This window comes from Callorhinus ursinus, unplaced genomic scaffold (assembly GCF_003265705.2).
Source record: "Callorhinus ursinus isolate GAN/ISIS: 27379988/994484 unplaced genomic scaffold, GSC_fseal_2.0 scaffold123, whole genome shotgun sequence".
NCBI classification, from domain to species: Eukaryota; Metazoa; Chordata; class Mammalia; order Carnivora; family Otariidae; genus Callorhinus; species Callorhinus ursinus.
This window is the reverse complement of record NW_027397185.1, coordinates 93,137-111,001: the sequence shown is the minus strand read 5'-3', so window position 1 is coordinate 111,001 and position 17,865 is coordinate 93,137. Positions and strand designations below refer to the sequence as shown.

At 37.4% G+C, this 17,865-nt stretch overlaps 2 protein-coding genes across 3 annotated transcripts; both read left to right on the top strand.

The window, feature by feature from the left end:
• The first annotated feature begins 4,624 nt into the window (after nt 1-4,624).
• Nucleotides 4,625-9,700, top strand: LOC112814556 (olfactory receptor 2G2-like). 2 transcript variants are annotated; one of them, XM_025860118.1, is made up of 3 exons: nt 4,625-5,532; nt 5,857-5,878; nt 9,683-9,700. In XM_025860118.1, the coding sequence occupies exons 1-3, from the start codon at nt 4,625-4,627 to the stop codon at nt 9,698-9,700; spliced, it is 948 nt and encodes a 315-aa protein (XP_025715903.1). The 2 variants fall into 2 exon arrangements, with proteins under 2 accessions (XP_025715903.1, XP_025715904.1); XM_025860119.1 differs by lacking the exons at nt 5,857-5,878; nt 9,683-9,700 and having other exon boundaries at nt 4,625-5,554.
• A 5,950-nt stretch (nt 9,701-15,650) lies between these two features.
• Nucleotides 15,651-16,589, top strand: LOC112814555 (olfactory receptor 2G2-like). Its single transcript, XM_025860116.2, has one exon. It carries the CDS (start codon nt 15,651-15,653, stop codon nt 16,587-16,589), a length of 939 nt encoding a protein of 312 aa, XP_025715901.2.
• The last annotated feature ends 1,276 nt before the right edge of the window (nt 16,590-17,865 follow it).

The following is a 17,865-nucleotide window of genomic DNA, read 5'->3' as shown; positions in this document are numbered from 1 at the left end:
TCTATTTCCTTGGTGTTAGTCATGATCTCTCCCCTTTCATTCATAATTTATTAATTTGGGTCCTTTCTCTTTTCTTTTGGATAAGTTGAGCATTGGTTTATCGATCTTATTAATTCTTTCAAAGAACCAACTTCTAGTTTCGTTGACCTCATCTACTTTGTTTCTGGGTTCTAATTCATTGATTTCTGCTCTCATCTTGATTATTTCTCTTCTAATGCATGGCTTAGGAATCGTTTGTTGCTTTTTCTCTAGTTCTTTAAGGTGTAGAGTTAGTTGGTGAACTCGGGATTTTTCTGTTTTTTTGATTGAGGCTTGGATGGCTATGTATTTCCCCCTTTGGACTGCCTTTGCAGTATCCCAGAGGTTTTGGACTGATGTGTTTTCGTTCTCATCGATTTCCACGTTGTGTTTAAGTTCTTCTTTGATTTCCTGGTTGCCCCACACATTCTTGAGCAGAGTGGTCTTTAGCTTCCAAGTGTTTGAATTTCTGCCAAATTTTTTCTTGTGATTGAGTTCCAGCTTTAAAGCATTGTGGTCTAAGAATATGCAGGGAACAATCTCAATCTTTTTGTATTGGTTGAGACCTGATGTGTGACCCAGTATGTGGTCTATTCTGGAGAAAGTTCCATGTGCGCTTGAGAAGAATGAGTATTCTGTTGTTTTGTTTTAGGGTGGAATGTTCTGTAAATATCTATGAGGTCCATCTGGTCCAGTGTATTATTCAAAGCTCTTGTTTCCTTGTTGATTTTGTGCTTAGATGATGTGTCTATTGCTGAGAGTGGAGTATCGAGGTCTCCTACAATTAACGTATTTTTATCAATATGACTCTTGATTTTGGTTAACACTTGGCTTATGTAGATGGCTGCTCCCATGTTGGGGGCATAGATATTTACAATTGTTAGATCTTCTTGTTGGATAGACCCTTTAAGAATGATATAGTGTCCTGTGTCTTTAATTACAGACTTTAGTTTAAAATCTAATTTGTCTGATATAAGAATTGCTACCCCAGCTTTCTTTTGAGGTCCGCTGGCATGGAAGATGGATCTCCATCCCTTCACTTTCAGTCTGGATGTATTTTAGGTTCAAAATGAGTCTCTTGCAGACAGCATATGGATGGGTCCTGTCTTTTTATCCAATCTGCAACCCTGTGTCATTTTATGGGAGCATTTAGTCCATTCACGTTGAGTGATTATTGAAAGATATGAATTAATTGTCATCATGTTGCCTGTGAAGACCTTGTTTTTATAGATTGTCCTTGTAAATTTCTGTTGTATATCATTCTTGGGGTCTTTCTCCTTTTATAGGACCCCCCCTTAATATTTCTTGCAGGGCCAGCTTAGTCATCACATATTCTTTCAGTTTCTGCCGGTCGTGGAAGCTCTGCATCTCTCCATCCATTCTAAATGACAGCCTTGCTGGATAAAGTATTCTTGGCTGCATGTTCTTCTCGTTTAGTACCCTGAATATGTCTTGCCAGGCCTTTCTGGCTTGCCAGATCTCTGTGGATAGGTCTGATGTTATGCTGATGTTCCTCCCTTTGTATGTAAGGGAGGCCCTAACTGCCCTTACGATGGTTTCCTTGGTTCTAAGATTTGCAAGTTTTACTATTTACATGCTGGGGTGTTGACCTGTTTTCCTTGATCTTGGGAGATGTTCTCTCTGCCTCTAGGACACGAATGTTTGTTTCATTCCCCAGATTAGGGAAGTTCTCAGCTACAATTTGCTCAAATACATCTTCTAGTCCTCTCTATCTCTCCACTTCCTCCGGGATTCCAATAATTCTGACAGTGGAACACTTCATGGTGTCACTTATTTCTCTGATTCTATTTTCACAGATTCTGAGTTGTTTTTCCCTGGCCTCCTCTTTTCCCTTTTTATCTATTATATTGTCTTCCAGGTCACTTATTCATTCTTTTGCCTCACTTACCCTAGAAGTTAGATTACCTAGATTGGATTGGATCTCATTGATAGCATTTTTAAGTTCTGCCAATTCCACTTTCATTTCTGCCCTTAGAGACTCTATGTTGCCATTAATCGATTTCTCCATTCTAGCCATTGTCTTCACAATTGTTAGCCTGAATTCCATCTCTGACATCTTGGTTATGTCTGCATCCATTTGTCTATCTGCAGCATAAATCATAATCTCTGAGTCTTTTCTATTTTGGGACTCCTCCTCTAGTCATTCTGTTGATCGGTGTTTGAGGGAGTGTATAGAGTCCACATTATTGACCAGAATCCAAGGAAGATGCACCTGTTTTCTTGGGACCTTAGGGTTGCTGGCCCCTTGTTTTCCCAGCCTGTCTTCTGGGGGAGGGGTTTGCCATGCTGTTACTCAGGCAACCCTGTTTGGGCGGAGTTGACCTGCCCCCCTGTGGAGGGGGATGGGCCCAGTGGGAATCAGTTTTGGGGGCTTTTGTTCTCTGGCGGCTTTCCCTGGTGGCTTTCTGTGTCTCTTCCACGAGTCAGAGCAGAAGAGACCATTTCCATCACTCTGCCTCAGAGCAGAGAGACCGCAATCTGATCTTCAGTGAGCTTTCCAGGCCACACTGTCTCTGTTTCTGTCTGTGCTGCTATAAACTGCAGTGGCCTGGGTTGTCTGCCCCTCTGCTGTGCTCCCAGTCCTGCCTCCATGTCGGGGTTCATCTCTGCCTTTTGTGCTTCTAAACCTGCCAGCTGCTCCCAGTTTCCATGCGACTCTGCCACTCTGGGTTTCTGCCCCTGGGGCTGCCCTAAAGTCCTTTCCCCGCTGCTACCATCTGCGAATCTGTGCCTCGTACCCAGCGAGTGAGAGTGTCGCTCACCTGCGGTGTAGGATCCCCGTGGCCAGGCACCCTCCTGCTGCCATTTACCTTCCAATATCTGCCTGCAGAATCATGGCTCCCTGCTTCCTAACCTGAAATCAACCGCCTGCGATATTCTGTTTGTAGAGATCCAGATCTTCTTATATATTCAGGCTGGTTTCATGGGTGCTCAGAGTGGTCTGGCAGATATCCAGCTCAATTCCAGGGACCAGTTGAAATAGGGTCCCCTACTCCTCCGCCAAGTTTCCTCTGCCTCGTCCAGACATGCAGGGCTTTGACTGCAGGTAGTGCTTGTATTCACTGAGCTTCCCTAATTATGTTTTTATGCAATTATCATAGTTATATAAGATATATATGAATTACATGTTTACATAGAGTCTAAATTGTGAGGGCTGTCAAATGAGTAGCTGCTATCCATGTGTTGTTGCTTAAGTGAGACTTTGAGTCCAAGTCTTTATCCCAAGGAGAACATCAAAACAATGGTCATCAATTCTGTCCTTGCACTCTGTAGAAATTATCAGTCTGATTCTTCCTGACATCACCAAGTAACTGGGGACTGAATGGATGCAGGCTGTTCTTAATTACTCCATTTCCCTTTTTCATTGTACGTAAAGCTTCAATAATTTAACTTTTTCCTATTCATTCATCCAATATGCCATTAGTAGTAAAATCTTAATGATTGTGGCTGAACTCTCTGTGACATTTCTTGCATTCTATTTACATCATCTTCATTCTCTCCCAAATTCATAACATGGTGTTTGTTCACTGTTATATTAACCCCCTACATTGTTTCTGGACTAGAGTGTCTTCTTTTTAAAAATCTTCTACATTGTTTCTTTTTTCCCCCAAGTTTTTATTTAATTTTGGCTAGTTAACATATAGTGTAATATTAGTTTCAGGTTTAAGATTTAGTGATTCAACAGTTCTGTACAACACTTGATGCTCATCATGACAAGTGTACTCCTTAATACCCATCACCTACCTCACCCATCTCCCTGCCCACCTCCCCTCTAGTTACTTCCCAAATCTATGTTGTGTAGCCATATTTATCTTGAAAAGGACAATTCAAATCAAACAAACACCCTCCTAACAAAAACATCTGCTATCCAAATAATGCTTACTGATGTTTATGGTCACTGAAAAAGTGACTCAAATTTACCTTGTATCATATTCTGTTATGTGGCATAGCCCGTATACACACCTCAAATTTAGTTCCTCTTTGATGGCATTCTATAGTGTACTTCCCATTTCTATACTCATTTCTTACCATTGTGCAATTCTATCGTCTTTGCTCTCCTTCTCATTTTTTAAGAGCAAGATGTAATCTAACACTTGAACTTAATCTCAACCTTCCCTCTATAGATTCCTCTCCCTACTCAGCATTCTCATAACACACTGCTTACCCAGGTGATATCTTGTACATTCTGACATATTTCATCATGTTCCTACCTAATATATCCATCCATTTGATAGATTCTGAGAATGCAGTATGGTGTTTGCAATTCCCATATTTCCTACACTATTCCATTACCTTTATATTGAAAAAAAAAGTAATGATGAAACAGTGGGGAAAACCTTATCTTTGATGCATTTTAACTTTTGTTTTGTCCTCAAGGTCGATGGAAAACCTATGATCAACACACCAGGTATGCCACTTCATGGGACAATCAATGACATCACACTCGATATTCTCTTTATATTTACCTACATCTGAAGTCTTATTTTTCAACACTTAGACCTTAATTGTAAAGGAATTTACATAAAATCCCTGCAATTTCTGTTTAATATGACCTTATCACTCAGGAGTTAATAATCAGACAATGATGTGGTGGACTAATGACAGCACACTCCCTGGGTTCATTTTGGTAGGCTTCTCTGACCAGCCTCAGTTAGAGCTTGTTCTCTTTGGGGTAATCTTGTTTCTGTACGTGATGACACTGCTAGGCAATGCCACTATCATCCTAGTATCCCTCTTGGACTCTAAACTGCACACTCCCATGTACTTTTTTCTCTCCCATCTCTCCTTCCTGGACCTCTGTTTCACCAGCAGCATTATACCTCAGCTTCTAGTCAACCTGGGTGGTTCAGATAAGTCCATCACATACGGTGGCTGTGTGGTTCAGCTCTATGTTTCTCTTGCCCTGGGATCCACAGAATGTGTCCTCCTGGCTGTGATGTCCTATGATCGCTACATCGCCATCTGCTGTCCTCTACATTATGCCTTTGCCATGCGCCCTGGACTCTGTCATAGCCTGGCATCTGTGGCATGGCTCAGTGGGGTGGCCACTACTCTAGTACAGTCCACTCTCACCCTGCAGCTGCCTTTCTGTGGCCATCGCCAAGTGGATCATTTTTTCTGTGAGGTCCCTGTGCTCATCAAGTTGGCTTGTGTGGACACCACTTTCAACCAGGCAGAGCTCTTCGTGGCTAGTGTTTTATTCCTGGTGGTGCCTTTATCACTCATCCTGATCTCCTATTGGCACATTGCCCTAGCAGTTCTGAAGATCAAGTCAGCCATTGGACGGCACAAAGCTCTTGGAACCTGTTCTTCCCACCTGATGGTTGTCATAATCTTCTATGGAACCATCATCTTCATGTATCTGCAGCCAGCCAAGAGTAGGTCCAAGGACCAGGGAAAGTTTGTTTCCCTCTTTTATACCGTGGTGACCCCCATACTCAACCCTCTCATCTATACCCTGAGAAACAAGGAAGTGAAGGAAGCACTGAGAAAAATTTTTGGAAGAACTTTATGACTTAGTGAAACATGATTATCAAGAATTTTTTTAGGAGGCCGTTATTATGACTGATTAATGTAATGGAAGATGAGTCAATAAATTATTTGGTTATTTTCATAAACCTATAGTGGGTTTTGGTAGAAAAAGAAATTCAATAGTGCTTGAATTTTTGAGTTGGACAAACTTGAGTTTGAATGCTCATTTCACTACATAATACCTACGTGACCTGAACAATTTGCACAACCTTTATACCATCTATGGCCTGGAGTGTATAAAGTGAACAACTGAAATTAAAATTAGATCACTGTCTTAAGCGTTTGACTTTTAAGGTTTATTCATAAAGTTTATTTTATTTAATAACCACAACTGTATGCTAGATGGGTATTGTTATAATTATTTTGCAGAGATCAAAGTCTTTTGACCATTTGCTCAAAACAGAAAGAGGAAATCCTAAACTTCAGTGGCATTGCTCTTTCAACAGACCATGGATTACTGGACTCTGAAGTTGTGGTCAAGTCTCCATCACACACTGAGCTCATCTCTGTTGCTGCACTTTCCCCCTGCTTGGCAAGCTTCTGATTTTTCATATTTCTCTCCTTAGTAGGTTTTTGAGAATGGCAACTATGTTGTTGTTGTTTTTTTAATTTAATTTTATTATGTTACGTTAGTCACCGTACAATACATCATTAGTTTTTGATGTAGTGATCCATGCTTCATTGTTTTCATATAACTATGTTTTGGCTTAATCACAATTTAAAGCAGAATATATTTACAGGTGACTCCCAGATTTGTATTTCAACAAAGACACTTTCTATCCATATTCTCATGTTCAAGTATGTATTTTACTTCACTTGGGTATCTTTAAACAGCTTCAAAATGAGCACATCACAACTAAGTCAAAAGCTCCCGGCCTTTCTTTCACCAACTGTATATAGCCTATACAAAAATCTGTGGATTTTTAATTATCTCTCTGGTTTACCCAATTCTTCCCATTTTAATTTCCTGTTACCTGTGTACTACTGAGATGGCTTCCTTACTAGATGGAGAGATATTTATTTAATTAATTGATCACCTCTTCCATTACACCCTCTATCTTATATTACTAGGTGCACACAATTTTTAATGCACCATGGAACTTATGCTTGTCTTAACTGCTTTAAGAAATACATTTATTTGTCCAACAATTAGTGAGGCATTGCGGGCACAGATGTGAAGTTAAAAGTACCCATGCCTTTATAGAGTTTATATGCTAGTGGTCCAATTCCGTTAATTGGTGGGTTTTTACTATGTGATAGTATCTATTTTCTAACAAAATAAGCCAATATTGGGTGAGTAAGTCACTTTCAGCAAGTTGATTGTAAAATCAAATCTATCTCAATCAAGTTATAAGCTTAATGGCTATGTGTTTTTATTTTCCTTGGATTTTTGATACTAAATTGATATGGTTGCAAAACAACTTTATCTAAACAGTGGTACATCAACTTGAAGAAGGAGGAAAGAGTTTACATTGTTATTTGCTAAATTACAAATAAGTTAATATGTATATAAGAAAGGAAAGAAAATCCATGGGTGAATTTTAAAGAGGCAGACAGCTTGTAACAGAAGCCAGTCTTCAAATGCTACTGTCCATTTTAGATGACAGAGAGGCCATTTTCTTTAAAATTATTAGAAGAGTCAGTGGATATATAAGATATAACAAGAGATGGTTGGAAATAGAATGTTTTCCTTTGTGCTGAGGAATGCACAAACATCTCTGAATTCCAAATAAACTGGGCTTAATGATCTAGTAAAACATATGAGAAATGAAAATAAATTTCTTAGGCAGAGTTTGGGAATTGTTCATAAGCATGATCAGAGACTTAGATAACCAAGGAAAAATGTAAGCTCTCCTATTTTGAATAACAATAAAGAAACAATTTATTTTTACTTCTATAGGACATTTAAAGTGTTTTAAGGGTAGAAAAGATAAATAAGATGTACTAATTTTTCTGCTCAAAAATGTAAAGGGGCAGTTTACTATAGTGAGGATAACACAGTGCAATAATGTCTGGTGTCCCATTGGAACTCAGCCCATAGACACCATGATATTGTGAGCCAATTACTCAAGGGATTTACTCTTGAGGTTATTTCCCTGAATTACTGTAATTTCTCTGAATTCTGTGTGATTACTGAAAGTTAGCATTTTTCTACCACCTACTGCATTACAATGGGATAATCCGGATGAACTTAATTGGTAATGTTTTGGAAAGTGTCAGGGTAAGCTCCTGATGTCTTACTTAGTGAATCCTTATGTGATGGGGAAAATTAGGACTGCAAGGCTCTTGTGCATGACCATGTCCCAGCATCCTCTCCTATGGACATTTTAATGAGCTACACGTTTTCCATGGAGGGAAGATGGTAATTCTCTTACCCTTCTGGGGATGTGATTAGGCCACATCAACAGGACCTTTTTTTTTTCCCTCTTTCCTAGCTTAAGCCATTTCCTCATCGCAGAGGTAAGTCACTGGGGTTTCTAACTTCCAAGTGCTTTTTCTTAGAAGTGTAGTCCTTGAGGTTAGCCCACTTTCTTCTGACATGTTCCCAAGCAAGTGTTGACATCTAATCTAGAAACCATTTAATTTTTTACCTTACTTGGAAGGAACACTTCCATGTTGTATCACAAACTGCGTGGGCCAGGAGGCAACCACTTTTGGAACGGTTGCAGAGAGATTCAGGCCCCAGAGAAGTAACTTCTAGCCATTGTGTTACTTTGCAAACATAACTGAGGGTCAAACTTCACCTGTGGTCCCAACTCTCAATGATGGCTTCAACATCTTCGCATAATTTTCCAGGCAGTGGAGAAAGATTATGTATCATCTTTCTGGGCATACTGCTCCCTGGTTTAGGTCTCAGTCAGTGACTGGAGTCTACAACAACCCAGATGCCTCTTTTTCTCAGAACCTTACATGTGGTTCCTAGCTGGTCCTTTCTGAGACCTTAACCTGGGGACACCTTTTTATTTCCTCTCAAGACACAAGCAGCTAAAGATACTGCAGACAGGAAAGTAACTCCTGAGTCCAGAATGAATGTTCTTGGCCTGAAATAAGTACCTTTACATTGATGGTCAGGTTGTGTGTTTTATTGCACGTAGATCAAACTATGAAATTAAAGCAACTCAGAATCGTGAAGTCTGTGAATTTCAGGGTAGTCTTTCCTGTTGTCTTTGACTATTCAAAACCAAACAGGAAATATCTCATAAAATTCTTTTTATTTCATTCTCTCTCTCTCTTTTTAATACCTAATATCCCTTCTGCTCAAAGGCAGCAAAGACTGGGTTTAAATTGTTCATTCCTGAGCTGTCTATATTCTTCAAACTGAAAAAAAAATCATCTTACCTGAATATTTTTGCATGTGATACATATTTGTGAAACATCTTACCAGGGTATGGAGACAATCTCATTGAATTAAGGGAATTAAGTGAGGATATATATTATTCACTCAACGAATTGATCTTAATTATGACTACAAATAAATTCTCAAAAATCCAGGTCCAAAAGGAGGTTAATATATGTCACACAAGGAGGTTAATATATGGCACACACTTCCACTTGCCACCCTCTTTGCTTCTTTGTCTATTTGCCGCCGTGGTCTCCTGACCTGTTCTGGGGCTACATTTGATTCGATAGACAATGAAGATGCTTGAATTTTACATCAGCACACTCCCTCCTTTCATGGCACATGTCATAATCTTCTCATTTTTGAGAGAGCATTTGAACTCATTTTTAAAAAAGATTTCATTTATTCATTTTTATTTATTTATATTAGAGAGAGCAGGGGGAAGGGCAGAGAGAGAAGCAGACTGCCTGCTGAGTGCAGAGCCTGATGCTGGAGGAATCCCACGACCCCAAGAACACAACCTGAGCCCAGACCAAGAGTTGGTTGCTTAATCAACTGAGCCACCCTGGTGCCTCCGAACTCAAATTTAAAAATTGTTTTTGACTGCAACTTTTCTTGTTATTAAAAGGTACATCTAGTTAGCTGACAATATTTGTGTCTTTTGGCCTAGAGCTATTCTATTAGGATGAGAAATTTGTTTTTAGTATGTTTAAAAATAAGTTCCTATTTTTGGGTTTTGTTGTTGGATCTTAGAAAGGGGGGGGGGAAGAGTCTACCAGAATAGAGTAGCAGGCTAAAAGGTTCATAGCAATATTTGTATACTGGAAAGTATTTACAGGAGATTAATAATACGTAGGTTCATCACTATAACAGCACTTTCAACTCATGCCCTACAATCACACAGTGAAATAATGGACGGCACACATTCTCAAAGTGAAAATAATTTCACTTAGAGAAGAAGGCATGATGTAGGAGTTCACAACATTTGGTGATCCTTGTAGTATTTCTATAGGATCAACCTAGAATAACAGCCTGAGAAAGTGACTCTAGAGCTGGAATCCTGTGAACAGGTTCTCAAGGGAGGAACAAGCTCCAAGTGGGGGTGAGCGGCTGTGGAGGCGTAGATAGGCGGGAGGTATACCCAAAATAGCATTGATTAGGATTATTTCATGTTTGGAGATTGGCACTATCAGTGGTCTTTAAAGGTGGTGGGTGACTATGGGGACACAGAAAGCATTATCTGCAAACGTGTAGAGAACCCTGTCCCATGGGATGCTACATGTCACTGTGGATAAGGTCTGGTCAAAGGGACTAAAAGTGTTCATGTTAAAAGGACTTTTCTGTTGCCAAATGCAAAATTCAGCTTTATATGATAGTTTAGGGGCCAGGCTATAGTGTGTGTTGAGTGACAAGGAAGACTAGTTTGCACAGAAAGGAGAAACAGAGGCATAAAGGGGGCGTGATCAACATCTGGGGGGACTGGAAGGGAAGTTTGGTTGAACTTTGAAAGAAACTCCTTTGGATATTGGTAAAAGAGGTAATGATTAGCATGATTTATTCAGTTCCCAAATAGACAATCTCATTGTTTCCATTGCATCACTGTATATTTAAGGAAATGTCTTTGTTTACAGATATTTTCTGCTTTAATTAAGAAAACAGTGATAGTATTTTGTAATGCAGGTGTTTTACAGTTTTGTGACAAAACATACAAATTGTTTACAATATAACCTCTTAATTTGCTGTTTTATATGAAAATTATTAAATTAAGCTGTTTCTGAAATATTTTTAAAAATTATCTTAATTTTGTGTTATCTTTAATATGCTATTTTTTATACTTTTTGGAGGATATTATATTAATATTCATGATTACTTTTGTTTATTATGCTATGTAAAATATCTTTGTTTTTACTAAGTTTTATTTTCTGGCATTTTTCTAACTTATTTATCTTATTTTATTCATTTTATCTTGTTTAAAAGAAGTATTAAAAAGTATGCTTATATTTTAATATCTAAATTAAAAAAAATAATTCATTTAATAATCTCCAATTGAAATTTTGGCATCCTGTTTCACCTAAATTTCTATTATTTATTTAAGTTTTACAGTAATGAGTTAGAGAATATAATGAGGAAAATTTCTATTTTCCACATCATCGAGTTTTTCATTAAAGCTTAATACCTGATCAGTGATAGAAAGTTTATTAAATGACCAGTGTGTTGCTTATTTTTTGTGTTTATTTTATGTTACTTGGTGCCTGGGAGTTTAACCGGGCTATGTCTCATTGTGGATTAACATATACTTATAAAGTAACTGTGAGAATTAGTACTTTAGCTTGCATTTTAGCTTTCATAGTGTTAAACTGTGAGTGTTTGATGTCAAAATTTACTAACTTTTACCTTAAGATATGTTATGTTTTCGACACTTTCATGCCATCTTTCATTGTAACTCCTTCTTTCTTCTTTATTACCTTCTGGCCAAGTTACTCAGGCATATCTTTTATTCAGCTCTTTGTTTTCACTTCCTAAATACAAATTAGGATGTAACCACTCTGTATGTCCTGAATTGTTTTCTACAGCCTGTTTCCTTTTTAAAATCAACTGTTGTTTTGAATCATTTGTTTTAGTAACTCCCTGTTGTCTTAAATTTCTTGAGTGTGAAGAACTACTGTTTGCTTCCCAAATATTTATACTGGTTTTTGGAGAAATTCTTCTTCAAGTGTATGTTCTTCACCAAATTTTTGTTTCTTGAAGGTCCCACCTTTTCCTTTTTGTCTTTGTCCTTGGTCTTGTTTTGTATTATAGTTTTTTTTTTTTTTTTGAGATGTGTAAAACCTAGGTCCAGTGTTTTTATATTTCTTAAATACTCATCTTCTTTGGTTGTACATAGTGATCTAGGTTTGTCTTTTCTCAAATATACTAGGACCATTTGTCTTTCCTTTTCTTTCTTTTCTTCCCCTGGATGCTTCCCCCCCCCCATTAAGCACATTTATTTATAGTGAACATATTAATTAATATATATTAAATACACTTTTATATACTTAAAACTGAGGTACGTTTTATAAAACTACTTGCTATACATGATCAGTTTTTTTCATTCTATCTTTTTAAATTATGGAATATATTTTATTCACATTTGAGTAATTACTATTTGTGGTGCACAGTCAAAAGAATAACATGGTAAATGGCAAAGTCTCATCTCTTTCCCAAAGGTCCACCACTCCTATACGCCATTGCTATAAGCAGCTTCCTGTGTATCTGCATATATAGGGACATATCATTATACAGAATTCCTCTAATTTAGGCAGATTTTTTTATTCTGCTTTTTAGTTTTAGGGAAAAAATGCTCCTTTTTAAAAAAGATTTTATCTATTTATTTGACAGAGAAAGACACAGTGAGAGAGGGAACACAAGCAGGGGGAGTGGGAGAGGGAGAAGCAGGCTCCCCGCGGAGCAGGGAGCCCAATGCTGGGCTCAATCCCAGGACCCTGGGATCATGACCTGAGCCCAAAGCAGACGCTTAACGACTGAGCCACCCAGGTGCCCGAAAAAATGCTCTTAATAAGATATTGATTGAAAAAGAGAGGGCGAAACTTCTGTTTAAGTCATTTGTGTTTGCAACATTTACTTCTATGGTCTCTGCCATGCATTCTCATTCTTTTTTTTTTAATTTTAATTTTTATTTAAATTAAATTTAGTTAACACATGGTGTATTATTAGTTTCAGGGGTAGAATTCAGTGATTCATCGCTCACATACAACCAACACCCAGTGCTCATGACAACAAATGCCCTCCTTAATGCCCATCACCCAGTGACCCCATCCCCCTACCCACCTCCCCTCCAGCTACCCTCAGTTTGTTTCCTATAGTTAAGAGTTTCTTATGGTTTGCTTACCTCTCTGTTTTCATTTTATTTTATTTTTCTTCCCTTCCCCTGTGTTCATCTGCTTTGTTCTTAGATTCCACAAATGAATGAAATCATATGGTATTTGTGTTTCTCTGACTGACTTATTTCACTTAGCATACTTCCCTCTAGTTCCATCTACATCATTGCAAATGACAAGATTTCATTCTTTTTGAAGGTTGAATAATATTCCACTGTGTGTGTGTGTGTGCCACTGTGTGTGTGTGTGTGTGTGTGTATATATATATACACAAATATTCTTTATCCTTTCATCTGTTGAAGGACATCTGGGCTCTTTCCACAGTTTGTGGACATTTCTGCTATAAACATTGGGGTGCAGGTGCCACTTCAATTCATTATGTTTGTATCCTTTAGATGAATACCTAAAAGTACTATTGCTGGGTCATAGGATAGCTCTATTTTTAACTTTTTGAGGACCATCCATACTGTTTTTCAGAGTGGCTGCACCAGCTTGCATTCCCACCAACAGTGTAAGAGGGTTCCCCTTTCTCTTCATCCTCACCAGCATTTGTTGTTTCCTGACTTGTTAATTTTTGCCATTCTAACTGGTGTAAGGTGGTATCTCAATGTGGTTTTGATTTGAATTTCCCTGATGGCGAGTGATGTGGAGCATTTTTTCATGTGTCTGTTGGTCCTTTGTATGTCTTCCTTGGAGAAATGTCTATTCATGTCTTCTGCCCATTTCTTGACTGTATAATTTGTTTTTGAGTGTGGAGTTTATATTTTTATTAACTTATTACTAACTTCCTCTATTTTTGGATGATGAAAAACTGTTTCATTCCCTCTTGATTGAAAATTGCTTAAATAAAACCTTTTTTTTTCCTCCTATTGAAATTAACAGTGTTTTCTATTACTAACTTCCTCTATTTTTGGATGATGAAAAACTGTTTCATTCCCTCTTGATTGAAAATTGCTTAAATAAAACCTTTTTTTTCCTCCTATTGAAATTAACAGTGTTTTCTGTCTTTCTGTAACTAGAAAGACATTAATATAAAGAGGTAAATTTGATTGGATGGAAATGATGGTCTAATTTATTTCCTACAACAGATAATATTGTTTTCCCCATGACACACACACAATTATATTGACGTATAACTGATACACAAAAATCTCCACGTATTTAAAGTATACAGTTGATGAATCTGGACATATTTCTGCACCATTAACCATAACCAATGCAATAAATTACCTGCAAAAGTTTCCTAATTTACTTTGTGTCCTGTGTGTATGTGTGTGTGTGTGTGTGCGTGAAATAAGAATACTTAACATAATTTGTCCATTTAACAAATTTTAAGTGCATAATACAGTATTATTAAATTCAGGCAATATGTTGAACAGTAGTTTTCTAGAATTTATTCATCTTGTATGACTGTAATTTTATAACCATTGAACAACTTCCTGTTTTCCTCCCCTCCCATCCCCTGGCCACCACCATTTTATTTTCTGTTTCTGTAAGTTTAACTATTCTATATACCACATGTAAGAGGAGTATTTTTCCTTCTGTGTCTGGCTTGTTTCACTTAGCATAAGGCCCTCAAGGTCCATCCATGTTGTTGTGCATTGCAGAATTTCTTTTTTAAGGCTGAATCCCATTACATTAATATCAAATGATATTCCATTAATTAAGGATGAGTAATAAACAGCATCTCCATTCACCCACAGATGGACAATTAAGTTGTCTATTGTAAATAATGCTACAATGAACACAAAGATAAAGATATTTCTTTTGAGACCCTGATTTCAATTCCTTTGGATATATACCAGAGGTAGGATTGTTGGGTCATATGACAGTTTTATTTTTAATTTTTTGGGGAATGTTGATTCTGTTTTTCATAATGACTGTACCATTTTACATTCCCACCAACACTGTGTGAGGGTTCTAATTTCTCCACAACCTTGTCAACATTTCCTATCTTTTTTATAACATCCATATTTATAGGTGTCATGTGATATTGCATTTTTTAATATGCATTATCTTGATGATTAGTGATGCTGAGCCCTTTTTCCTATACCTATTAAACATCTGTATGTCTTGTTTGGAGAAATGCCATTCAAGACTTTGCCTACTTTTTAATCAAGTTTTATTTATTTATTTATTTTGCTATTGTTTCATTTGAGATTCTTATATATTTTGGAATTAACTCCTTATTGGATTTTTTTTCAAATATTTTCTCCCATCTCCTAGATTTTTCCTTTTGTTGCCTGTGGTTTTGGTATCATATCTATAAAATCATTGCCAAGACCAATGTCATGAACTTTTCCTTTATGTTTCTTCTAGGAGTTTTAATTTTAGATCCTACATTTAAGGTTTCAGTACATTTTGAGTTGATTAATGGTGCATATAGTGTAAGCTAGTCAGCCAGCTTCATTCTTTTGCATGTGGATATTTGGCTTTCCCAGCACCATTTATTGAAAAGACTATGTTTTCCCCATTGTGTATTCCTGGTAACTTTGTTGAAGATCCAATGGTTATATATAAATGGGTTATATCTGGGCTTTTCATTTTATTCCACTGATCTATATGTCTACATGTATGCCAGTACTGTATGTTCTAATTATTGTAGCTTGATGATGATGTTTTTACAATTGTCGCTCTTCTCTATTTTAGAGAACATCAGAGGAGAGGTAAGACATTAAGAGGATGTATATTTATTTACAAAGCACATAGTAGGAAAAAAGATCTAAGTCACTAGATGTAAGGACATAGGTTCTAAGAACTTAACACAGAATACTTTTGGGGATGGTGATACTGTCTCATTTGACCTTATGTAATATGTCATCTTCCTCAGCTGTAACAGTCTTTGGGAAAACACTTTGCACATGGGGATGATGAGGAGTACCAATGAGAGCAAACTAACAGGTTTCATCCTCTTGGGGTTTTCTGATTACCCTCAGTTACAGAAGGTTTTATTTGTGGTCATTTTGATCTTGTATTTATTAACCATTTTTGGGAATACCACCATCATTCTGGTATCTCGTCTGGAATCCAAGCTTCATACACCAATGTATTTCTTCCTTTCTCATCTCTCCTTTTTGGATATCTGCTTTACTAGCAGTGTTATTCCTCAGCTCCTGGTAAACTTGTGGAATCCTATGAAAAACATCACTTACGGTGGCTGTGTGGTTCAACTCTATGTCTCTCTTGCCCTGGGATCCACAGAGTGTGTCCTCCTGGCTGTGATGTCCTATGATCGCTACATCGCCGTTTGCCGTCCCCTCCACTACACTGTCTTAATGCATCCCCATCTTTGCATGGCCCTGGCATCTTTGGCATGGCTCAGTGGGGTGGTCACTACTCTAGTACAGTCCACTCTCACCCTGCAGCTACGCTTCTGTGGGCATCGCCAAGTGGATCATTTCATCTGTGAGGTCCCTGTGCTCATCAGGTTGGCTTGTGTGGACACCACTTTCAATGAGGCTGAGCTCTTTGTAGCTAGCATTATCTTCCTTATAGTACCTGTTTCCATCATCCTGGTTTCCTATGGCTACATAGCCCAAGCAGTTTTGAGGATTAAGTCAGCTTCTGGAAGAAAGAAAGCATTTGGGACCTGCTCCTCCCACCTGATGGTTGTCATAATCTTCTATGGAACCATCATCTTCATGTATCTGCAGCCAGCCAAGAGTAGGTCCAAGAACCAGGGAAAGTTTGTTTCCCTCTTTTACACTGTGGTGACCCCCATGCTCAACCCTCTTATCTATGCTTTGAGAAATAAAGAGGTAAAATGGGCACTAAAGAAAGTTCTAGAAAAGATTCTGTGAATAAATTTTACATGATTATTAAAAAAAGTTGTTTTTTTTCAAATACTACTGTGATGAACATCTTTTTTGTGTGTGGTAAAAAACACATAAAATGTTTTAATAAAAGCCTATTTGGATTATTTTCTCTCATTTTCTTTTGGTTAATTACCTCTACAACATCCTATAATATACTATAGAATACATGTGTCTAGTCCCAACTTTGCCATTTCCCAGTAGCAACATAAGGTCAATACTTTACATAAAAATATTTGAGAAATATATTTTTTAAAGATTTATTTATTTATTTGAGAGAGCGAGAATGAGAGAGAGAGAGAGTACATGAGAGGAGGGAGGGTTAGAGGGAGAAGCAGGCTCCTCACTGAGCAGGGAGCCCGATGCGGGACCCGATCCCGGGACTCCAGGATCATGACCTGAGCTGAAGGCAGTTGCCTAACCAACTGAGCCACCCAGGCACCCCAATATTTGAGAAATATTTTAAACTAGACATTTCTTTTATTTATTTGTGAAAAACACATTTAGTTCTCAGCTTTCCTGTATCTCTAGATGGACTGGTGTCTTCCTTTTTTCCAAAGTTGTGCCTAAGATGGAAGAAATTTAGGCAAACTGTTATGAGGCAGAATTTTAATTTTCTCCTACACTGAATGTGATAGAGTTGTGTAGAGGGGCATAAGCCACATGAGGACAAAAGCCATACATTCAGGTAGAGGATAAAGTAGATGGAATGACCCTGGTTCTACTATTTTGTAGTTGAACCAATAAACTAGTTCTAACTAACAATGAAATGTGATTCATAAGAAAAAGCTCAGCTATAGAATATTCTAGGGCTTGAAAATACATATAAATAAAAACTTTTACTATTGTTAGTGTAACTCTACATTTCTCTATATAAAAACATGTTTTCATAACTTGGAGATTTATATTCCAGATGGAAGTTTAGTGAAGCTCCTCTTGTTGTTTATGTTACAGCATTGATGATTTGTTTTCCATGACTTCACTCTAAATGGCTTTTGCTTATAATATTCCTTTTTTGGGTATTATACACAACTAATGAATCATTGAACACTACATCAAAAACTAATGATGTACTTTATGTTGGCTAATTGAAGTTAAGTTAAAAAAATAAAAATAAAACACTTCTTTTCTGGAAAGGAGTAACTTTTGCATCTTGATTCTTGGAATTTTTTTTTTTGTAAACACTATTTCACTGAGTTTTTTTGTAAACACTACTTCACTGAATTGTAGCAAACGTTGGCTGTATGGTCTTTAGCTTGCAAAA